The sequence below is a fragment of the Dermacentor andersoni genome, chromosome 5 (assembly GCF_023375885.2).
Source record: "Dermacentor andersoni chromosome 5, qqDerAnde1_hic_scaffold, whole genome shotgun sequence".
Classification (NCBI taxonomy): Eukaryota; Metazoa; Arthropoda; class Arachnida; order Ixodida; family Ixodidae; genus Dermacentor; species Dermacentor andersoni.
In genome coordinates this window covers 100,782,775-100,808,262 of record NC_092818.1, presented here as the reverse complement: position 1 = coordinate 100,808,262, position 25,488 = coordinate 100,782,775, and the positions used below count along the sequence as shown (strand labels likewise).

At 43.3% G+C, this 25,488-nt stretch overlaps 1 protein-coding gene across 9 annotated transcripts in view; it reads left to right on the top strand.

The window, feature by feature from the left end:
• Positions 1–25,488, top strand: part of PIP5K59B (Phosphatidylinositol 4-phosphate 5-kinase 59B) — a 101,185-nt gene that overhangs the window by 24,785 nt on the left and 50,912 nt on the right. For 8 of the 9 annotated variants that reach the window (XR_008612576.2, XR_007599557.3, XM_050178310.3 and 5 more), the window contains exons 7-12: positions 9,568–9,867; positions 13,933–14,013; positions 17,821–17,902; positions 19,751–19,865; positions 20,163–20,295; positions 21,418–21,505. Coding sequence is in view for 7 of the 9 variants with exons in the window: in XM_050178310.3 (XP_050034267.1) it covers positions 9,568–9,867; positions 13,933–14,013; positions 17,821–17,902; positions 19,751–19,865; positions 20,163–20,295; positions 21,418–21,505 (799 nt within the window). In the remaining 2 variants the exon portion in view is untranslated. The remainder of the gene's footprint in view (positions 1–9,567; positions 9,868–13,932; positions 14,014–17,820; positions 17,903–19,750; positions 19,866–20,162; positions 20,296–21,417; positions 21,506–25,488) is intronic. The other variant, XM_050178308.3, reaches the window with a different exon arrangement.

Below are 25,488 nucleotides of genomic sequence, written 5' to 3'. Positions count from 1 at the left end.
CTCACTTGTCGTCACAGGTGAAAATTTCGCTTCGCTGCAGTCGCCACTCTCGCACCACCCGTTTAGAAACATCGAAATTGTGGCCCGCTGTGCAGTGATTTGCTTCTTCGGCGTAAAGGATGGCAGCCCTCTTGAACGCTGCTGTGAACGAGTGCCGAACGATTAGTAGGCCTGCAGCACTCATGACGACTGGGAAAGCATAGAAGTAGCACGTAGCCGGCAGTCAAGTGGAACGCGTCAAACCAATACCATGCCAATACCAATGCCTTCAAACAGAGAAAGAGAAACCAGCGAGCGGTGTCTGCTCTTCCATGAACTACCGATACTCCCCGCAAGCGCCGCCGTTCTGAGGGTGCCGCCGCAAATGGGAACAGCGGCGCTTCCATCAACTATCGACCCCCCCCCAGCCATGAGTTGCATGCACTGTAAAACTCTCAAAAATGTTGAAAAACTCTTCCGAAAGTGAACAAACACGCGGGATAGCGAAAAGATACGGGTAGGGCCATAGAGCAAACATAAAATTCTAACTACGTTGTAGCTCCCGTTGGTATCGCGTTTTTTGGCGGGGCCATGTTTCGGTTTCGATTGTAAGTCGACCCCCCAACTTCAGGCTTTCAAATTTAAAAAAAGGGGTCGACTTACAATCGTGTAAATACGGTATCTTCAGTTGTTGCACTGGTTATAAAAATGTGTGTATCCCTGTACAGTGAAGTAAAAGCAGCTTGTTATTGCAACTCTGCTTCGCCACTTGAACGTATACATAAGTACCTTTTACTTTTTCAGTTGTCTGTCAAATACAAGATAGTTGCTAATTTAAGTAAAACAAGGTACGGAACTATGAGTGACAGCGCAGTGGTGAGATTGCTGTGTTGTTTCACATGCGTTTTTTCTTCGTGGTAGCAGCAAGAACAGCATTTTATCACAAGGGTGTCTTGCATGATTACATTGAAGCATGAGAATGGTGCAAGGGCACTATTCATGTACCTTTACATTCGCAAGAATGATGCAAATAATTTTATGTTAGAAGCCAAACATATTGCATGTTTTCATTTTTTGTGAAATAATGCCTGCTACGTCCCATCAAGCTAACGACATAATGCTAAAGTTAGCCGCCAGCAACTCAGCTTCACGACGTCCTATGTCTAATGACTGCAATGTTACACATGATACTTTTGCAATACTTTCTTTCTCCTTGTCTTTTGTAGAAGAAAGTAAAAGTACCAAAGTGTGAAAATTGGCTTGTGAGGCAAAATTATTTCTGTGTAGTGGCATATCCACATAATAAAAGAGCCCCTCAGAAACAGATATAACAATGGTTGCATAACCGCTAACCACAATCACAGTCATGCAATTATATGCGTAAGATCAATTGTATCCTGCAGCATGATATGAGCCCTTGAGATTTCCTACTGCTGAGTGATCTCACGCAACCTCGTTGATATTTTGTGGTATCATAAAGATTGCGAAATAATCAACACATCGCTATAGGGTATCACTAAAGTGCTGCGTTCGGGTATCGCAGCTACCACTTCGTTTGGTTAAAACTACAGCAAATGCTCTTTGTGAAATGCTTGAATCACAATGTTTGTATTGCATTTTAATTACTGTGACGAACAGAGGGCACAACGATCACACATTGTGCGCTCGACACATGTGGTCACCGATATTATTGCAGCGCAAAGACTACAGCATGTAGCCAAATGAGTTTCTACATTGTCAGAAAAAAATGCATACCACCATTTATGACTGCGCTATGACCACGGAACAAACAGAATTTGAAGGATATGTGCACCACAAATGCACATGTAAACAAGTAGCGGCTAGCAGACGATGTGACTCACCATCAACACTATCGAGCTTCAGCCAGTGTCTGCCAGGTGGCAACTCCGCACGATCTCGGGGCCAATAGAGCTGCGCTCAAATTTTGCGTTAGGGAGTATCGTAATCATCTGTGAATTTTTTTGCAATCAAACACACTGCACACCCCCAGAGACTTTTCGCCTTTCCACACACAGGCCACACTACTCCATCAATAACTTAACAGCATGGTGATGACACCTCGAATGTCCTCGCAATTGCTATTGCAATAAAACAGCCGAAAGTGCACACCAAAGTCCACATGCCTTCCCACTCGGAGGACCTACTTTCCCCGCCAGAAGAGACAATGCAAAATTCATACCACTTCGTAGTCATGCATGTACTGCCTGCAGTGCACCAGTATCCAGCAGCAGTGCAAACTTGGGATTGCCAGGAATCACTCACCCAGAATGCCAGGAATCAATCATCTCACCCGGAAGTCTGCCTTGCGTTAAGAAGGAAGAAGAATTGTGCATAACCCATTGACAATTATTGTCACTGAAAGCGAATGGCCCGAACGAATGAGTGAGCGACCGTGCCCCCATTTCCCTCATATCAAATGCAATACAGTAAAAGCTTGTTAATTCGAATTTCATGGGGATGCTACAAAACTTTCAATTACCATATTTATTCAAATCTAGGCCGATAGTTTCTTTTTTTCTAATAATGATATACCAAACCCGAGGGTCGGCTTAGATTCGAGGATCTTAAAATATGGTGCATAATTAGCGCCATCTAGAAAAGTCAGTATCACAGCCACTACTAGCCACTCCAGTAGCCAACTGAAGTACACGAGCGATGTTGCCATTTTCACCTGTGTCGTATTGGCGTACGGCGTTGTGTTATTGTAGTGGCACCAAACAGGCGATGCCACAAATGAAAAGTTGTGCTAGCCGCAGAATCATCGTAACACGTTAAAGTTGGACGGGACTTCAGCATCAATGAGAAAAACGTCCGTCATTAGAGGGGGCAATGGGAGACGCTTTTTGCTTGTGCTGCAACGAGTAGATGACAGCCATAAGGAAGATAAGCACATGATAACAGAGAGGAGGTCTGTTCACCAAGATCTCGCCACGTTTCGACGTGTAGGAGCCATGCCGCACTGTCTACGCATGCGCACATCCGCAAGCGTAGGAGGCTAGCAGCGATGGTGACATAGAGTGAGCTCGGCGTGTTCGTATTAAATAAATGCTGTTTTCATTTTGTGAACGCTGTCCTCATTGTTTTGTTCAGCTTACATTCAATATAATTTTCTTTTTCTCCTGGCTTTGGACATTCAGGGGTCGGCTTAGAATCGGGGCTGGCCTAGATTTAAGTAAATACAGTACGCAAAATTTGAACTAATGAAAGTCAACGAAAAAAATTGATCAGTTGAAGGGGCGTATGCAGTTTGACATAGGGTGAGCGCGCATCCGCACAAACTACGTCACGTTGACAAGAACAACTTCTATACTTCAAAGCACTCGTGCTGCCAACATAACCCTACATCGAGATGGCTCTTGCCTAATCCGCGCGTTCATGGCGCCAACTACGCCGACCCACAATGCATGGCACGGAGAGTAAAGGTGGCCTAGCCACTTTGTCGACGTACACAGACAGCCATTTAAAGCAGCACGCTGTTTGGTGATCATTCTGCGCATGCTCCGAAGAGAGCAACCGACAGCGTGCGCATTGAAGTCTGGAGGGGACAGCGTTTTGGCTGGCGCAGTGCAAGTGGCATAACGTGACTGGTCGCAAGCGATGTGCACCAGAAGCGTATGACTATAAACGCACCATTGCACCACATGCGCTCGCAGTAGGAACAAGAGCTGCGCTCTAAGATGCACTCACGAAACGCACCACAACCTGCTGTGACGTTGGTCCCCATAGTGCTTTTGTAGCTGCACTGGCTGCTTGCTGCTGAGTTCCACTACCGTATTTACTTGCATAATGATCGCACTCGCGTAATGATTGCACCCCTGAATTTTGCCATCAAAATCCGATTTTTTCTTTCTCATGTAATGATCACACCCCGAACTTGCTGCAGCTATATGTCGTGTGCCAAGTCTAGCTAATGATGATCGCGCTTACCATCTGTTGAATGCTGTCGAATGCTACGCGAACAACTCAAGACACACCAAGCGGTCTGCACGCACCAAACATTCTTAAGCAGATGCCCCATTTTATTCCTTTCATCACTTTCCACACTTCCATGAAAAAAAAAAGCTACAACCAAACTTGCCTTGGCTATTATTTGTAGGCTTTATAATGGTTGCGGTCAACAACAACAACAAAAAATGCGCCTTTCGATTCTTCTCATCTGCACTCATGGGCACGCAACAAATCGCGAGCGGCAACGATAGTAGCCACGTTTACACTGAAGTCTACATTAGAAGTCTACCCTATTCATACGCGGACGCTTGTAACACAGCTAAGATATTCGCCCACCCGTAGCGGAAACATGCCATATTAGGATAGTAGTGAAGAAAATGCGGCAGTTTCTGCAGCATACCTGCCATGTGTTTCTATGTCACAGGCAGCTAAGCACACCCATCTCTATTTCTGTCCCCTCAAAGTGGACATGGCTATGTTATTGCTACAGACTTGTCGATGTTAACAATATTATTCATTACTGATATGGAAGAAACTGTTTCAATGTGCATAATGTACTCGCAAAAAGGAAAAAAAAATCGTGTTTGGCTTTCTCCGCCAGCCACCATATTTGTTTTGGTGTCCCACACTGTTACAGCAGCAGCCGCCTGTTTGTTTACCTGTTGTCATCCCGCAGCAAATGCCGGATGAAAAAAAAATAAATTCTCTTTTCGCAGGAAATTTAACCCGTGTAATGATCGCACCCCTGAATTTGTGGCAATTTTTCTTACAAAAAAGTGCGATCATTATGCGAGTAGATACATGGTATATGTTTAGGTGGCGTCCAAACACGTATCCCAGTGATACTTTCCTCTCAGTATTTGGGAGTTTCACCCGTAGTCTTGTAATAAAGGAACGACAGATGGAGAGAGCAAAGCTGCACGGCTATGCCAATGTTGCCAACATGCTTCTGTGCACTAGCTTTCCTCCCCATCCACAATGGCGCGGAGTTCAAATTATCGGTGGCGGTGCAGAATTCGGTGGGAATTAGCTGGATGTGTTACTTATTGGTTTCAATACGTGCTTTGAATTATCCAAAATTTCAAATCAACGAGTTGTGAATTAACAAGCTTTTTACTGTATACTCGATTGTAATGTGCCCTCGACTGTAACGTGCACCATTTGCTATGACCTAAAAAAATAAAAGTCCTTTACAGTACCACGTACCTCATTATTTCATACAGAAATACAACTTTCTCTCATTTGGAAAAACAAAGATGTACTCCCAATGCACTGAAGTTGCGATTAATAAGAAAGTTGCAGTTTAGCCCAAAAGGCAAAGCATTGATTGCGCTAGCAAATTAGTAGGCAGCTATACGAAAAGTAAGGATAGTAGTTTTATTGGCCGTATAAACTTTTAAACATTCGCTTCCTAACTAAATTAACAAGCATGGTGTCACGCGCACACAAGCAAACGTGAACACATCTCACTCAATGACTGCGGAAACTTTTTATGAGAATGCTGGACTGAGAACTTGCGGTAGCAGAAGCGAGCAAATTGACCTTTGTGCGGCCTCTCGCTTCAACGTGAACTAAGTGACGAGAACACGGCGCGATGTGCCTTGATACGTAGACTGTCTCCATATCGCAGATCGCTTTCACGATAGGGGCCGCGCAGCCGTGCCTGCACAGCAGCCACCAGAGTAGAATGCCTCTCCTGTTTGCGAGAGTCCCGCACCAAGTTTCAGCAACTGCGAATGCCCGTGATGCGGTCCGATTTCCGCCAATCTCCGCACACATGATCACTTTCCTTTTAATTGTGGCATCGTGATTAACACTCGGCCTGTCTTCACAGTCGGCCCTTCCATGCTGATAGAGCAAACACAGAAAACGGGAAGACGGATGGTGGACTAACCTAAGCATATGTACTTTAGCACACGGAGGAAGCTACGGCAGCTAGGTTCAAAGTGCGTACAAGGCAGCCATTTTGAAATTCCGACAGCAATATGGTAACACAGATTTAGGGTCGTACTCGATTCTAACATGCACACAATTTTTGGACCCATTTTGTCAGGAAAGAAGTGCGCTTTAGATTCGAGTAGATACGGTATATACACACGAAGTTGAAGAAGGAGGCAAAATGACTTCATTATGCTGTCAAAACCTGCAATGCTGAAATCCCGAGGCAACTAAATTCTCGCTGCAACAAAATATTTTTGGATCCCCGGCAAATGCCTATAATATTCGATTCATTTCATATCTTGTGACAGCGAAAATTTTTTGACGGCAATCCCACATTAACGAAATTTTCTGAAACGGCAGTCCACATGTTATCCACTCACATAATGCTAACAGGGCCCAAAGGCTGCTCGAATGCATTAGTTGTGACCTTAAATTGAGCGTGACCGCCACAGCGTGCTTCCTTAGCCGCCGCCATTGTTGTTTACAAAAAGACAGCGGTGTAGCAGTTGCCCCTGGAAAAAGGCAACAGCAATGATGATGATGGCGGTGGTGGTTTGTCCTTTGCAGTGAATGAGTGCTGTGCAGTGTCCTGACCGGAAATGTGGTATAAATTTTAAAGAAGTAAGAGAAAGGAAGAGAAAATAAAGCGGAGGCGGCCTCACAGTGGGCACATTTATATCCTGTGTGCCATGACGTTATGGGCTAACGCAGAGGGGAACACCTGCATGGCATGCTAATCCATAATTACTGACTAGCCAAATCCACATTCACACTTGAAGACTTCGATTACGTTTTAATAATAACCAAATTAAAAGTGAAATTTAGTAGAAAAAGAAATTAAGTTATATGAGCAGAATTTATTGGCCAGCCTATGCACTTGGTGCTTTCATGTCAGCCAGGCATAATTTTAGGAATGAATAGCCTGCATTACGATACATAAACTATAGTTACAATGCAATTATCACTCTGTGTGTCAGCGAAATTTTTATTTTAGTTACACAAGATCAAATAAGAGGCACCAAAGATGCAATTGGCAAACAAAAAATTGTACTTGTATGCCACCGAACCTCCTCCCTTATCAGCCACAGCAACGCCATAGCACGACTTAACAGCCTCACTTCATCAATGCTAACCTCATTCTTTCCGCAAGCAATAACCCTCTGGAACAATGTGCTCGATACCACAGCACTGACCGCGAACTATTCCGGGAAAATTAATCAGTTTTAATAGCCGTGTCATGTACTCCTGTACTTATGTAATGCCCTTGGGCCTTTAAGGTGGAGATAAATGAAATGAAATAAAATTCCTCCTTTTCTCTCTTTTTTTTTCGTATGTGTGTTGATGTTATACAAATGCTTGCAAGAATTGCCAGAAATTCCTTCTACAAGCCATTTTTCTCTATATTTTTTATAGTTATTGCTGGCTTTAATGTACCTCTATTTTCCTAATGCATCATTCTTTCCACCTGCTATGTTTAAAATATTTGAATAGTATAATGTATTCAGTACAGTGTAATGAATTTGCTTGTGCCCCTTTAATAATCCCAGCTTTAAAAAGGATGTGTTTTCATAGTCCATTTAGTTTTGTTTTCATACTTTTCCTGTACTCTTAGTAATAACTGTATACAATATAATGTTATGGCAGAAGACGTGATGGACCTAATAAGAGCTTTAGAAGTTAATGATCTTAAGAGGGCCCTGAAACACTTTTCGAACATAGTAAAGAAACGTTGCCGATCTGCTAAAGCAACTCCTGTGAACATGTGAGTTAAACATTATCGCACTGCATGCAGCAGGGCATTGACAATTTTGTGCCAAAGCAGTGAACAGATGTTTGTTCCTGCATCCGCAATGTCGTCATCGAAAGCTGGTCGAAAGCATTTGGCCAACCAATGCTAATGGCTTATTCCATGATCGCAAGGACATTCTCAGTAATACATAATCACTAAATTTGAGTCTGCAATCTCAAAAACACAGAAATTAATTTCCTCTTTGCACTGTGCTTAGCTGCGTGTGCTGCGCTTGGCCTCCGAGATGGCAGCGGCACGCTGCCTAGTTTAGTCTACCACGGCCACCACAGGATGCTCTGACAAGCCTATGGGCCACCACGACACCTAGACATTTTATCTGGGGCTTTGCCCTCTTGGCTTCTTCAGTGTGTAGCTTCCAGCGTACTAGCGGAGACGAAAAGAAAGAGAAAGCCAGGTGTCAATGTGATAGCTCCACTTAAAGACCGGAGCAATGTTTGCGCCATGAGATTTGTGGGACGATGTACTTTCATAGTGAGGCCATTCTCTGCTTAGATTAGAAGGGTTTCAGGTCACCTTTAAGTGTACTGATGGGCTCTCTGTAGCTATGAAGCTACCTACTTGTGTAGTATCCAACCAATAATTCTCCAAAAAAAAATTTTTTTAATGTGCATTCGGGCACTTTTGGCATCACCAAAAGTTCTCCAGTGTGGCCTGAGGCACTTACGCCATTGTAAACAATTAGCACACCAGTATAATCTTGCAAGCTGGCTTCACGGTGCAAACAAGACAGAGGTACACAGGAACATAGACACTTGGAAGTAATCGAAAGTGGTCGAACTAGTAAAGCCTCAGCCTGGAGCCAGCGTTTCAACAAGGGGATCTGTCTTCTTCAAGCTGTGAAGAACACAAGGTCCACTTGTGGAAGCATTGACTCTGGAGGCATTCCTTGTTCGCCTGATGAATAAAAGTCCCATTGTCGAAAGGTTGGCTCCAAGCTTCGCTTGTTGAACCACTGTTGATCATTCGCAGTAGAGTGTATGTTACACTGCTCCTATTCGAACAACTTTGCTAAAGCAAAGCTTACATTGTCCGGATGAAAAAGCACTGACTGCAATAGCAAAGTTTAGTGTTGTGCTTGAACTTCTCAGATTGTGTTACACCTATACGTGGGTCCGACTAATGCGGCAACGGCACATGTGGGTGCGCCAAAACTTCTGGAGCCTTTAAAAGTTTTTAAAACACCATGTAGGGCCTGTAATGACATCACATAGGCACCACTACTCTGCCCATAAAGAGCTGCATACTAAAATTACATCACTTTCAGGTTCGAGAACTGATATTGTTGTGCATTTTTGATATTTAATACTCGAGAATATTTAAGATAAAAGGTATGTGCTGTGGATTTCATGTTTTATGGCATTTAATTGTGGGCAGCAATTCTCAAAATTCTAAGGAATAATTTAGCTAAGAACTTAAGACCTGGCATGAGCAACTTTAGTGATTGTCAATAGTGGAGCAATATAGCCTGCATATACGACATGGATAAGCATATAGCGTACATATACCTAAATATGTGTGAGCAAAGCCCAGTGGCAACGCCAGCAGCGAAAATTCGCTTAGAAGGTCCATATGATTGCTATCGCAATAAATCTGAGCAAATTGGATTCAGGTTCTGATTTGTACAGTGCTCACCGAAAAAAGAGAACAGAAAGGGCGTCGGCACTTGTCCTGTTTGCTTCCTCTTCTGTTGCCCCTGCTTTCGTTTTTTCCGCTACTGCTGCACGAATTGCAAGATAAAGCCTCGTTGTTGAATTTCAGAGGTTCCCTGTTCTTGCCTTATCAGGCTCATGCTGTGTCAAGAGTTCATGTGATGTGGTTTCTTAGAAAGACTGAGGGGAAAAAATGCTCCTCTTGTGTGCATTTTCCAGAACTTGAACCAGAACCCACGAACACTGCTTCCCAAGTTCTATGGCCTCTACTGCTACCAGTGCGGGGGCAAGAACGTGCGTGTTGTGCTGATGAACAACTTGCTACCCTCGGTGGTGCCCATGCACCAGAAGTACGACCTCAAGGGCTCCACCTACAAGCGCAAAGCGAACAAGCACGAGCGCAGCAAGCGCTCTCCGACCTTCAAGGACCTCGACTTTCTCGAGCACCATCCTGACGGCATCCTGCTAGAGGCTGACACATATAACGCTCTTATCAAGACTATCCAGAGGGACTGCCGGGTATGGCTGTGCTATTCGTTATGTAGACGTGTTTGTTTTAATGGCTGTTTAACGAGCCAGCTGCAGTGAAGTTTTGGGCCTTGTAAAGAGTTCAGTTTTGGACAGTGTAGTTTAGAGCAGCCCTTATGCAAAATATTACTCTTGAAGTATGAAGGAATGCATCATAACAGCCTAGCAGAAATAGCGAATTAAAAAAAGAGGACCGCCACAATTACCGCTCTCCAGAAATGACACAGAACCCAGAAAATTGAGAAATACTATGGCACCTGGGCTTTACCTTCGTGATCGACCAGCACCTGTTGCTCATTGAATATCCCAGAGGCCGTTCTTTGAAATCTTCATGATGTCCACTAACCACAAGGTGTTCGCGTCATCCGCTAGGCTGCTGTTTAAAAGGTGCAAAAAATTTTGACAACTAGAACCAGTCCAGCAGCTTTGAACACTTGCTTCGAATTATATACAACTCGCCTATAACCAATTAGCCAGAGTGAGCTTTGGTTGCCCTTGGCCTTTAGTAGGCACAAAGTCTACCTGATGAAGGAACTGTCTCAGGCAAATAGCACATTGAGACTTCCCTATCTTGCTGAACATGGTGCACCTTTTTCGCTAGCACTCAATGATGGAAAAGTTGTTATAATCTTGGCCCTGGCAACCAGTCATTCAGACAGTGCATAATTCACTTGCATACCTTCCAACTCTCCTGAATTTTTTTGTGAAGTTTACGAATTTGTGCTTGTTGTACAATATTGCTACTGTTGCATCAAGTTTCTCTGAAAAGTGAATTCTGTTTGCAAAAGTGTGTTCTTTAAAGCTCATAAGGATGGGGCAGTGCATGATTGCAGAAAATGCATGCAAAAAAAATTGTGGTGGTGCCTGCACTGCCCTCTTATACCAGTGCAAGGCACCGTATAAACCAGAGTACACTTGCTTCAAGCAAGTCTATTCATATATGTTCACATATGCAGGCAAAATCGGCAGCAGCAAAATAGTCATTGTGATCTAAGAACGTGTTGCTTGTCAGTACACTGTTGTAAGCTTGCTGCTGCTGCTTGTGTGATTTGTTTAAAGGTAAACAATCATTAATAAAGTATGTATATATTGCACAAAAAGTGCATGCTCAGGGCAAGAATGCGTAATACACTCGAACCTCGTTATAACGAAGTTGAAAGGGGTGCCGAAATTATGTTATATCTGTTGCTTCAGTATATCCATTATTGTCATTACTGCAATTTATGCCCGATGGTGTGTGCAGTTGTAAACATGGAAATAGGAAGATGGCATTGCAGCCCGCGGAACTGCTACACAGCCACGCATGCGATAAATTTGAGTGAACCAACAAAAGAATCTCCGTTCGCAACACGCAACTTCTCGGCACCTGACGTGACAGCCTTTAGACAGCTGCCTTCTGTACCATTGTGATAGTCTTTCGTGTCCGCTCTCCACTTGGTTCGTTGCGGTCGAGCAGCGGTTGGCACACAACAGAGCGCTCCACTGTGTGATCAAGGAAGCAAGCAAACTTGGCTTGGCTGGCTCATAACCTCTGAGACTGCACCGGTGGCAATGCGATCTAGGAGGCTCCACCCAGCTGCCAGCCCGCATGGTGCACTGCAGAGAGAAGTAAATGCACGGCTTGGGCGTGACCCCTAAATTGTGCCGGGGTGATCTCGGAGGCAATGTCCAGCTGCATTTGCCTGTGCGGTGCACACTAGAGATAGGGAGAAGTAAATGCACTAATCCTTTGCACTGCTGCACTTAGCCACACAGCATGGCGCGTGGGATTCTGCGTGACCTCTGAGATCACACCAGGGAGATCTTGGAGGTAACGCCCAGCTACACTGCACAGTAGAAGCGAGTGTACCTATCTTTCACACAGCCATGCAGCATGGTGTGGCTCGCATAGCCAGGCATGCGCAAGAGAGAGGTCAGTGGAGAAGCGCGATAGTGTGCTGTTTCTTGTGCTTATCTACGCGGGGTGGTGAGAAAGACCAGTGTTGCTCGACGACGTATTTGATGCGGCGACATGGGAGTTTTCAACAGCCGCAGTGAATGAGTGCTGAACACCGTGTTAAGCGATGTATTCAGCACACAACGGTTGAGTATTTCTTTATTTTGGAGACAAATCTAGTTCATTATATCCATCGGCAGGACAATTTCACTTCGTTAAAAGAAGGTTTTAAATACGTGGATCTTTATGGGGATTTCAAGGGGAATTTCAGTTACTTCATTATATCCATTATTCCGTTATGTCCCATTTCATTATAATGAGGTTCAAGTGTATTCCTCCCTTATTCCTTTTGCCAAGTTCGCAGGATTTTTACAAATTTTAATGTTGACAGGTTGGCAGGTATGCCATTGTCACTGCAGGGAAATGTAGTGTGAACAGTTAAGTGTCAAATCCAGCAAGTGCAGTGGGCCATGTACATTATTGCATAAGAGTTGAACTCTCTAACCTAGCTTTCGAGCTCTTCCACCATAGAGATCACTATATTGAGGCTGGCTGGCCCTTGCAAGATGAATAAGTGAAACCAAAAGTCCCGAGGTGAAAGTGACATTGTGAGGTTCAATGGACTAGTTCATTGCCAGGTAGTCAGCAGTGTTGTCAAACAACCGTCGTGGTTGTTTATACCAGAGGACTTTATATGAAGCTTCTGGAGGAAGGTCAGAAGTAATATTGTGCTGTTTTAAATGAGTACTAGAGGCAAAAGACTTGGCAGTGTCATATTCTACTGACCCTGTGTTGAGTCAGCACATGTAGTAACACACAGTGTAAAGACATAGTCTTTTTGCTTTGATTCAGAAGAACTGTTCTGTCTCTTGAGTGAACAGGTCAGTTTTCTGTGTATTATTGAGAGAAGCTTTCATTGGCCCATTCCAAATCTCTTGTTTTCTTGGAGAAGAAAAAAGCAGCATTCTTGAAGGTGTTACACCAAGATATCAGCTTTCACTACTTTTGTTAAAAAAAATGTTCAGCTTCCAGCCGTTTTTGTTGTAGACAGTTTGACTGGAATGGTAGTGAAGTGGCTCTAGTTACTGCTGGTTACTCTTGGCCACTCCTGTGGCCATTCGTACGTTGCACAGAGCTGGCAAAGCGTAACAGCAACGCTAGTTGGTGCTCCCATAAATAGCATGTGTTACCCTTGTAAATAAAATGGCACCTTGCAAACAAAAAACCAGGAGTTCCTCGTACAGACTATGCTATAAAATTGACTTTTGTATTCATAACTGTTAATAAGAGTACATACCCAATCATGCCCCAAGGTCTGCTTGGACACAAGCCATATGCAGTGTAGGTCCGCACACACTCGCACTACCTGGATTATGTGGTGGCACCAATATCAGAATGCAAGCTGCCTGCAATCGCAGTTGCCATAATTGTGACCGTCCAGTTTCGTGCTGTCGTGCTGTTATCAAGCAGGCAAAGTGGCAAGTATGGGGAGGACTCACGAAAATTGAGCATCCCCACAATTGGTAGCTGTGTTTTGCAAGCTCTCAATAGTTTTTGTGCTTGCACATATTGAAGGCTGCATTCTTTCAGCAGAATTGATGCTATGTTAATCCATTAAGCCTGTGACAAAGCCTGTCACAGAAGTAGCCAGTCTGTATTACGAGCAGGTAAGCAGTACTTAAAGGCGTTCGGGTGCCCACTTTGCATGCAGCCTTCCTTTCTTTTTTTTTTTTTCCTGCCTTTCTTTAATACATACTCTGGTGCTTCTGATCAAATTTTTTTGTTTATCAATTATACATCAGCTGAAGATATAATCTTCAAATATACGTTGGTTCATCCTTTCTTTTAACATTGATCTCACTTGTCCTTTATGGATCTTATAGTTGCAGTGCTATGGTCACTAACAGTTAATTTCCCACTAGATAAGTAGCTGGATAATCTTTCTTACCTTTGTGGGGTTTCAATTATTAACCTCTGTGACTGATGTTTGCCATGACAAAGGAAATGAACTGGCTGATTAAAATATGCATAGTATCATGTGAAATAATGAGTTGGTCTCGTGGCACCCTTAAACTCAAGATTGTGTCAAGCATGTTACTTGTTCTTGATCAATTGCGCAGGTTTTGGAGAGCTTCAAAATAATGGACTACAGCCTCCTCGTAGGCATTCACAACATCGACCAGGCGGCAAGGGAACGAACAGTGAGTTCTTTCCGTGTTCCTAGAACTGAGTTCCCGAATGTGGAGGTTATGTTTTACTTGTGCAGCATTAGATGGATTGTGCAAACAAATGAAGCGACTTACGTAAATAGCAACTTTATTCCTTATTTCTCGACCACTGTTCCAGCCCGTGTGCCTTTTGGCCTTAGTAAAATTAGGATACTTACCCCTGGGAGCTTGTGAAATTTTTTCTTCTGCCAGAATTCATAACCTGAAAGTGAGCCAAATGAGTAAAGAAAATATGTACAGTTGAACTCGGTGATAACAAAAACCCGGGACGACGAAACTCTTGCCACAACAAAATATTTTCCTATCCCTGGTAAACGCCAATAAAATTCAATGCAGTTCATATCTTTTGACAACAAAACGTCACTAAACTGCAATCCCGCATCAATGAAATTTGACAGAATCCGTGTGATGCTAACAGAGTACAAAAAGTGTTCAAGTGCATTTTCTTTCCACTTAAATTGCATAAAATACCATCACAGCATGCTTAGAAGGCTGCCACCATTATTGTTTACACAAACAGCGCAGCGTAGGAAGCGATGACTAGTGCTGCAAGTACATCATGGCCGCCATCATGTTTTCTGATCACCTGTTCGAAATGACGTGGCTGGCACAGTTGCATCGCTGTCAACCTCTACTGACATATGATGACATTCTTTTGCATACAATGTGCACTGCATAATCTGTGGGAGCAAACAGTGTTTAGCAGTTTAGCAAAAACCAAGAAATCTGTGTCTCACTGATGTGGGCTGCCATGCCTCCATTCATAGTTGAGATCCACCCAGCAGGCATCACCAAACATAGGTTTGTCTGACTGGGTAGTATTCTCGGTCGTTCGCTTTCACGGATACAATCACTTTCGCCACATTTCACATAGCTTGGCACAGGACACGTCTGCATCCGCAGGTGACAACAGGTACTGGAAGAATAGAGAGGCTGGCACATTCAAAATCTTGCGAAGGTGATCGTCTCTACACATTTGCCCTCAGACACTGACGCATCTGGTGAGTTATGCGAAATCTCGCTAAAGTGATCACATCAACGCTGTCACTCGTACTCTCCAATGCACTCGGTGCAAAGTTACACGAAATCTCCACTGTAATGATTGTATGCATGAAAGCAATCAACTGAAAATATGGCCCAATAGGGCCAATCTTCATCCTGAAGGCTGTTGTTCATTGGTGCTGACTCATCCTGTGCTCGGCTACGCCAAATCTCGCAAAAGTGATTGTATCCCTCAAGGTATCGGCAGCGCACGGGGCGCACTTTGAGTGTCAGCAGCACGGTTCTATAGCCTCTCAAGCAGGTTCACTAAAGTAGACCTATGCAATTTAGGCAACAATGTTTCATTGTGCAGTGCATTCCCTGACTGTGCTGTCTCGTTTCGCAACAACGAAATTCACACGAATCTGTCGGAACTTAAATGCAATGTTAGAGTGACTGGAAGTGACAGCAAGGAGCCTTGGGTTTGGCCATAATGCTCACGTGCTGTTTCTTTTCAGCCGACTTACGAACTAAAATGCCTTTTCAAATCCATTGTGTGCTTTGTCCAGTAAGATCATCCAGTAGATCCTCCAGCATGTTTGAATGTCACAAACGTGTGCGCATGTGATTGCTATTGTCACATAGCCTCCTGCTCTTCAATGATCAATAGAGAGTTTTATAATGCCTGCAAGTAAATGTAAATTCATTACATACATAAGGAAATAGCGTTGTCTTCATTGCACATGCTCTGTATGCCGTCGGGTGTATGTGGTTTATGTGTGATTATTAGGAGTGATTATCACTTTTTGGCTTATGACAAGCCCTTCCCACAATGTAGATGGTGGTACACATTCGATCATGATCACTCTTATTGAATTCAATTTCCCACAATATTTGTAGATGTATTTTTGTGTTCTAACAACGTTACTAAGGCAGATCATGTCAAACATGAAAAATTAGCCCTTAAATGCCAACACTTCATTCTTTGTATTAACTTCCGGCTTTGTTTTTCTAAGGTACAGAGGCATGTTGTAATCAGGGGCCTATAGCGCTCTGTGGCGCCATTACACTGTAGGGCCATGCGGCATGTTCCTTATAACTGCTGTTATCACTTGTACTACAGTTCACTTCCGTTAATTCAACCCTGACGGGGCCAGCAAAACTGATCGAATTATCCAGCGGGTCAAATTAAGCAAGATGCGGAAAAACATCAAAACGTACTCTAGTCATCTTGCAGTATTTCGCCAGATTCCAACAAGCTCCCGAATCAAACGTGTGCCAACTTTCTGTGTGTCCAAAGCAGAAAACTAACATAGAGATAAAATTAAACATCCTAAACAAAGTAAAAATTAACGCGGAGCTCATTTTTTAGCAAGAATAGTGGGCAAGGGTCTAATATGTGTTGCACAGTGGCGGCCATTTCTCTGAAGTTGGCTTCGCCACCATAAAACCATACAAACACAGCAAACGTGCTTTTTCGCTCAGTTTTGTGGGAAGAAAAAAAAAAAGCTGCACCTTAGAATGTGATACTAAATGCTGTAATCAGACATTGTGAGCTACCGTTATTGCTTGAAGATCTTCCTAGGGCAGGCCGAAAATAGTCGTTTCTGACGGGAGATTTGCCGTTTCTTCAACGCATTCACTGTCCCTTAAGCTCTGCCGGGACAGATGCTGCCACTAAAGGGGTCGCTATTGGGGTCACCATAAGGGTGACATGCATGCATGCCAACTGGTAAAGCTCGAATTATCCGGTGAAGACCAACTTTAGAGTCGAAATAACGAAAGTTTAGGCCCATACAAATGCACGGGCACCGGCCAGGATTTTCGGTCTAGATCAGATTAACCGGAAAATTGAATTATCCGTAGTCGAATTAATGGAAGTCTGCTGTACTGGCTTTGTTTTTGCTGCTAAAGGGTCCGTAATATACATAAGGCTCCCTGGTCACAACAAGATGCAGTTTTTTTTTTTTTTATTCTCTTAAAACAAACAAGTTCTCTTTATTTTGGTATCGATACATTATGCTATAGTTATATACACATATGACCCCTGAACTATCTCGTGGGTTGCTACAGGGGTCTGTGTTAACACACAAGACTTTTGAGAAACTGCACAACAATATTTAGATCAACTAAACTAAAGCGAAGTATCCAACATGGTGCAAGCAATTTTCTATTGATTGCAGGCATTATTTTTTAAAAATAAGTGATGTATAATTTGCTCTTAGCAGAAATGGAATGATACAGATGACGTGATGTTATGTGGCAAAATATTTTTACATTTTGCAGCAACGCATGAAAATGAAAATACGTTGGTCCTGATGTTTATTAGTATGGGAAGGATCACAGTTGACGTAAATCAGGTGAACATGCTTGTATGGTAGTGTGGTCATTGTGCAAAATCTTGTAGGCAAGCACTAAAATGCAGAATGTTAATGTATATTGTGACAGGTTGTATCTAGTAGTTTGCATTTTGTATGGAGACCTGACAGACTCACTCTTTTGCAAAGTAATATAATAGTGTGCAATGTCCATTGGTTTTAATGCTTCGTCCGTTCACGTTCCACGATAGGCGTGGGTTCGAAGGGGTTGTGCATTTTTAGTTGCAAATTGTGACAGGTTTTAGTATTTAGCAGTCTGTGAGCAAACCTCATGGAATCACTCTTCACAAATGACAATAATAGGGTGCAATGCTGCGCTTTGTGCCATATTAAGGGGCTTTGCACTTCATACGTACGTGTTCAACTGTAGTTGTAGGTTCAAAATGATTGTGCATTACCTTGATGAGCGTCTTGCATGTAGGAGCAGCAGCCTCAGGGTGCAAAGGATGAAGTGAAACTCAATTCAGCTGGCTCAGAAGAAGACTCCAGCTTTAAACCAACAGGTGAGGCCATTTCCAGGTGCTTCCAGATTTTCTTAAGGCAGATGAGAAAGGACATAGACTTAGTTCAAAGTATCATGATTTACCCACCTCTTGGGTAAACTTACTTGCTGTGTGTGACTGAATTTCATGTTTAAACAAATTTATGCACCCTTGAAGTTCATAGCTTTTTGTAGGCTAGCTTGGCGTCACATTTGCATTGGTAACTATATAGCTCCTTCTACTACTTTACCAACACTGTTGCACTTGAGAGTGGAATTAAAAAAATAGTCCATGTGGAATTATAGCGAAATGCATGATTTGTACTTTATTACTCTGCATCAACAAAATCACACAAAGGAGACCAGTACTATGGGCAGTTGGAATATTTAGTACAAAATTTATTTCCATTCTTCAGGGAAAAAAAATGTAAAGACAGTCGATCTCGAATACGTCAAACTCGGATATGTTGAATTATTGTCTATATCGAACAGTTGTAAAATCCCCTTAAAATTCCCATGCAAAAGTATAACAATGTACTACAGTACATCGAACTCCGATTCACTGCCACAAGCGATATATTGAACGCTGCGCTGCGCCGTGCCCCTGCAAGTGTGCTTCTCCTAGCAGATAATCACTTCTCGTGTCATCAAACACATTTATTGCTGGTGAACTTGAAACTGCACTGTTTTGTAGGTGCTGTCAAACAAGAGATAATCCTATGGGCAGTACCTGCCATGGAGGAAAAATTAGCAGGGCACTAATGAGTTTTCCTTACTGCGCATATGGATGGCTCATTATAACTGCAGTTGTTTGTTATCACCAAGACCAGATCGCCATTATGCTTCAAGAATGCAAAAGGCTGCCTGGTCTAATATGCATTTCAAGAGGAAGCGTAGATGACGTCCAACCTTCAGTCTCAGTAGCTCTGAGCATGGGATGCCAAACTGAGATGCTTCGCTACTGGGTTTGTCTTCTTGTAGACAAAGGCTTTCCAAAAACGGCATTTTAGTATTCTGTGAGCTGCGAAAATGAATTCAGCCCAAACTTCCAGTGGAGTCCAGGCGACGACACAAGGTTTTAGGGTTAGCATTGTGAAGACCATTCCTCAGTGCGGAGCGATTTGCAACATTAGTGAGAAAAAAAATAGGTCAGTTTTTGTGCATTCAAAGCGGCCTTGAAGAAGCCTTTTCACGGTCTTGGGAAACTGTCCGAGACATGTGGAGATCTCAGATAAGCTTCGGGTAGACATATTTTTATTTCGAATGCTCGATATACCAAACTATTCTGCGATCCCCTTTGAGTTCGATATGTTCAGGATTGACTGTATTAGCAGAAAAAATTAAGGCAGAACTCTTCCAAATTTTATGGTGCAATCCAGAGTCTGTGATGTCATGGTGCAGTTGAGGATTTCACAGTATATTAGTGCAGTAGGGTTGTTTTGCGCAGGCAAATTCACTGAAAGCTCTCAAATTGATACAAAGCATAGCTTACAACATGACGTAACATTTCTTAATTCATACAATATTATCTAGCTCAAAGCAGGCTCTCTAAAAAACACATTTCACGAGGAAAGTGTCTTTCGTTTTCTCCTTTTCTTTGGCACACCAAGCTTTGGCTTGTGGTAAGGCTGACCTACATGGTATTCCATTTGTGTAGCTTAACTGAATGTTTGCATTTAGTGTGCCTTTCATGTTAGGGCTTCACAGGTTCGGTTCTCTTGCTCAAAGTGTGTGTGAGTGCACCCATGTGGAAAGAGGGCGAGTAAGTTGGCTAGCAGCAGAGAAAGTCATAAGTGTCCTGAGGAGCAAGTTCTAGCATGTACAAACAACATATTGTTGACAAAATTTCTCTGCATAACTGTGATTGCAGGATCTGGGCTGACGCGGAGTAAGTCCGTAAACCGGCAACGGCTGGCGAACTTCTCCACCGCCATGGAATCAATCCAAGCTGATGTAGAGCCCATTGATCATGACGAGGATGTTCCGTAAGTTCACTTTGCATTCAATTTGTGCTCTGTGCAAGGCACTTCATCAACATGGGAGCCCTGCATCACCAAAGGTTTAATAACTTGTTGATTGCCTTTTTTTCCCAAGAGCAAGCTTTTCCCATAGTTGCTGTTTTTGTTATTCAGTTATTCTTGCTGCAAGGATATTTCGTTCAAAGCTAGTTTCACTGAAATTTTAGCCTGTGACTGTTCTAACTCGTCAGGGCTACCCTAACATGTATGTTTGCTTTACATGTTGTCTGGTTACTTGCTCACCTTCTTCTTACCTGCTTACAGAACCGGTGGCATCCCAGCGAGGAACTCCAAAGGAGAGCGACTTCTCTTGTTCATTGGAGTCATCGACATTTTGCAAAGCTACCGGCTCAAGAAAAAGCTTGAGCACACCTGGAAGTCCATGTTTCATGACGGGGTGAGAACCATTGCCTTGCAAAGGTGGCAGAACTGTCAATAAATAAAGCCCCACTATGTCTATTTCTAGCCACCAGATGGCACCACAGCATCTAGCATTCATCATGCATTGCCATGTGGAACTCTATCGAAAGCCCAATTCTTCAGTGCCTCATTATAATTTACTTTTCCACTGAAGTGCGGCATAGGATGCCGGTGTGCTACAACATTTGATTTAGCAACTTGTCTACTGTAGTAGCATGCAAAGCTAAAACGCTCTCTTTTACAGTATTCAATGTTGCGGCTGCTAGCAATGCATTGAACCTTGGCCTTCTGCTCTGGCTTTTCCGGAAGGCAGTTCATGGAAGTGAGAAACTTCAGTCTATGTATCTGTTGTGTAGCTTTGGAGTTTAGAATTCGTGGGAGTTTTTTCCTATTCCAAAAATGCGACTTTGCCCGCGGCCAATCAAGCAGTTCCACATTAGTATCTGTCAATTCAAGAGCTTTCAAATTATTGTGATTTCGCTGTCTGTGTACTATTTTAGTCCAGTAAAGTCATACCCTTAGGCATTGTCAAGTTTAATCAAAACCAACATCCTGAAGTTTAAAAAATGGGGCATGTTGCTCCTATCAGCAGTTTATTGCTCCTTGAACTAGAACATGCTATGGCACTGGAACGCTTGTGTATACTTTATCACTTGGTGCAAAATTAAGTGTATGTGTTTTAAAAAGAGATTCGAGCTTCTTACCAGCATGCATATAAGCATTCATGTGAACATATTGTTTGGAGTATTGCTTTGTGGGTTTTACCTATGAGGATGTTATTGGTTGTCATGTATGTAAATGATGTAATCTGTTCTCTTCTGTGTTATTACTCCATGCTGAATATCGCAGAGGTGCAGGACCTTGTCAGGCATTTTTGTTTGCCTTTAGTCCTGGAGCTACTGCACGTTTCTGTTCCCAAATAAAACCCTAATCAAACTGGGGACAAAAGCATGTTAAAATCCATACCTGTTATAAATTTAATTAAAATGTACTCATAAATAGAAAACCTTCAGAGTGGCATTGTTGCCCCATGAACCAGCTGTGCCTTCAAATGCCACACCTGCCAATTTGCTTCGTCATTCTTTCTTTGCCTGCGCAGGACTCTGTTTCAGTGCACAGGCCCAGCTTCTATGCGCAACGGTTTCAGGACTTCATGGCCAAAAGGGTCTTCAAGAAGATTCCCTCTCGTGAGTAGCGGCATCACCCCAGAGGTCATGCAGTCATCGTCAATTTCTCCTCCGCACTCTCATCTCTCCTTCACTACTGAAGGTCTTCTCTGTTGCACTCTCACTGCCTATCCTGCTACGACTAGCATTGCGCACAGCTGATCATTCCTTTCTGCAGTGCAGAGCTTCATAAAGGTGGCAAAAGCAGTTCCTGCCATGTTTTGCCTTGCATGTTCAATCAAAGTATCCCTTTAGGTAGCTGGACTCACCGTAATTCAAAATTAGATAACTCTGAGTTCTTGTCCTTCAAACAAAGTTTTTTTGTCCCTTTCTTTTTCTTTTTTTTTCTTTTTTTTTTAGCCGACTTGACCTGTTTTAAACACATTTTCGAGGTAGCCTGAATGTAAACAAGTTGGGTAAATGTGTGTAATTAAACATGCTTTTTTTTTTACCTCACAGAGCAGAGGAACTCAGCCCTGTGTACACAAAGCAGGAATAGTTAAGACAGGCCTGTTTTTCATATTCAAACTACTTGTTACGCCAGTGAGTGTCACTGCAACACATCATCATCATCCTGGTTGCCTCAAATGCAACTAAGTAGTACTAATGTGTATGTCTGCATCTTGCAGTTCTGGTCGTATATGTTTTTAAGTCATACTTTATTCCACTTCGAATAATTGAAAGTATGTCTGTTTACCTGACAATTTGACTTACCCAAGTTTACTCTGCTTCCAGCTTTCAACAAGGAAAATTACGGTCATATAGTACTTGCACGGGCTAACGTAGGGGTCAGAAGGCATTGCTACTTAAAGAAAAAGAAAAAAATCAGCTACATGAACAGACTACTGCTGCTGAACTTAGTGCGTGGTTGTTTTAATTTTTAATAGGTGTTTTGCTGTGTCATTTGCACATGCTGCATGTTACATGTCATTTTTTAGCCCACTCTGTGACAGAGAAAATGCTAATGCCTCCTTTCTTGAGCCATCTGTTTTCATACTTTTCATTCAGCATAACTCATTTTGAACAACACAGGCTGCTTGACAAGAAAGTAAAAATACAGCAAACTTTCCTTGCTTGCGTGCCATCTGCACCATAAAGAAACAGCCTTGAATTGCCAACAAGCTTGTCTTGATATTCTACACGCTTTGTTAGGGTTGTGCAGCAAGTGGTATTATAAATGCTGACAACTCTGCCATGCGTTATAGGTGGGTCTTTGTGCTGTCAACTGCCTCCCGGCTGGTATGTTTCACAATGTAATTGGTGTGAAGCTTTGCACTACAGAATGGAATCTCGGCAACATTCTAGCTTCTCGGAGTAGGGTCCGGAAGGGAATCTGAATGGCGTGCCGTTATCTGCACTTTGCCACTCTCTCATGCATTTTGCTCCTTGCAGACGCATCACGCATTGCACTCTTTGTCCTCTTCTCTGCACTTGCTGACCCTTGCCCCTGTTGTTTTCCTTATGGAACCTGCTCCTGTTTCTAGTTTGGTGAGGTGAACTGAAAGGCAGTTTATGCGTCAAAGCAGGTTGCACAGCATCGCTTGCTGTTTGGAGTAAAGGCATTGGAAGAGGCAACATTGCATTTATGCTTAAAGGTCCTCCAGTGCCTTCTTTCGTGTGGATATCGCATCCCAAGGATTTAGTTCAAGGAGCTAACATTCAGGGGCAGGTGTTCTGTACAGAGCCGAACAACAGTCCTTGTGTGAGATGTCCGTTAAAGTTCAAGTGTTCTTTCAGAACTTGGCTCGTACATTGCGGGCACTATTAGTGGTATGGTGCACTCTTTGAGGGCAACAAGCACTGGCACTTGTTTTACCACAACCGTCACAAAGTTTGAGGACAAAGTAGCTTATATATGTATGCAGTTTATAGCTATTAAGTTATGTCTACTGTTCTTTTGAAAACATTTTCAAACTAAGTTAAGATTCTCCTCTGCCGCTGTCAGCACACCTGCTTGAAATGCTTGGGAAGGATGTTCAGTGAAACCATTCAAAGCGCATCTGATAATGCAATTACAGTAAAACCTCGTTAAACTGTACCCACTTAAACATTAGTTTTGTGTTAAAAGTAGTCAAGTCAAATCACCAACTCAGCGGCCATTGAACATAATACATTTTGTATCTGCATAAACCGTACCAGCTTATTGTGTACGTATCGGTTAACACGTAGTATTTCCACTTTGTGTCGCGAAATCATGGCGGTATGTCAGCCCGGCAGAACAACGAGCCTCGGAGATCAGAACGTCCTCCAAGCACACACGCAGAGGGCGCTTGGTAGGGCGAAGCCACATCAACATCAACATCATTTCGGCACCGTGCCAGTCGGAGAGCATTGTGGGCCATGTTGTGGCGTCGTGCAGGCTATGACAAAAACCTGGTGCTCAGAATAGAGGAAAAATTGGATATTGTTTGTGCTACCGATCGTGGCATGAACAAGTTGGCGCTGGTATGCAAGAGGGATCCACCATTCACTACAGTGTGTGGCATTTAGAATGCGAAGAAGTTCCTTGGTAGTGCTGCTGCGACCGCGAAAATACATTGGCTACGAGGTTCAACTTTTCGAGGTTCGACTTTTCGCCATCGTTGCCTCTGCCGAAGTGTCGCCTAATGACAGGAATGAAGACGACACGGAAGGTGAAAGTACGGGCGATTCAGGCCCGACAGTGGCAGATGCTGCACGTTACGTCAGCCTCATGTGGGTGTTTGCCGAGAAGAGGGGGGGCTGGAGGAAAAGCTGACTCGTAGTTTAATCTTGAATTCCAATGGCAGATCGCGAGCACTCAGCCAGATCACGAAAGGAGTGCGTCGTTCCAGCTGAGATAGCTCTTGTCAAATCTCTGAATGGAATGTGTGCGATCCCGCAGGGTCACTTATTACAGGGAAATCAAGTGAGAGGGAGCTGGAGTAGAGGTGAATTGGGTAGGCCTCATCACCATCACCCCCATCATCTGGATCATCCTGGCATTCCACGCGGTTTTGTTCCATGTAGGAAGAATCATCACTGGACTTGGGAACTGATAGTGTCCGAGTCGTTAAAGTTCAAGTGTTCCTGCTCCTGTCATTATCCAGGAGCAGGAACAAAAACGCACGGCGGGACATAGCGTTCATGTTTTCTGTGTTTTCCATAGCTGCCCGCATCTGGAAACAGGTGACCGTGACAGGAAAGCAGAGGCGGGTGGAGGAAAACGTCAAGCAGACATCCAGTCAAATCTGCCGATTTCAGCAGAGCTAATATTTTTGCTCCACAGAGCAATCCGGAATCGGTGGCTGGTCCCAATCTGCCATTGAAACACACTACTCACACTCTCATTCTGCCATTGGAATAGGATTGCTCCATACAGAGCAAACTTGATGTGGATCTACCATTGGAATTAACCGAAGTGAGTTTGAGGCCGCCGTCGTCGCTGCTAGCCCGCCATGGCATCAAACGAAAATAACAGACTTTTGAATTGAATAAATGCTGCATGTTTTCTGCCCTTTCATCGCACTCTCTCATAGTTCCGTTTTTGACAGATAAGTGGGTGATCTCACACAATTTCGGTTAAGCACTACTGCAGTTTAGTACGTACTTTTTCTGAGCTCTGGCCAACTACGGTTTAGCGAGGTTTTACTGTATAACTACAGGAAGGTCTCAGAGGTCCACAAAGATGACGTTAAAAAAAAAGTAATGTAGTTCTAAATTGATGGAGCATCCAATATCCACTAAGAAGACTGTTGTGCCATTTTATGCTAGTACAGACAAATGTAGGATTGTTTTGGAATAAAAGATGGTTCTGCCCCTGTTCAGGATGCTTACAGTGGAATGGAGTTAAACAAACTGTTAATAGTTTATGTGTACTGGCTCTCATAAGTACTAGTGCCATCTTTACATAGGGCTTCCTAAACTGACAGCTTGTTTTGCTATATAGGCATGAAATTGACTTCCAGGAGGCCGCTACCATTTTCAGTGCCCTTTTGATGCTTTCTTGATCAGTTGTTGTGATGAACTGCAGAACTGCCACAGTG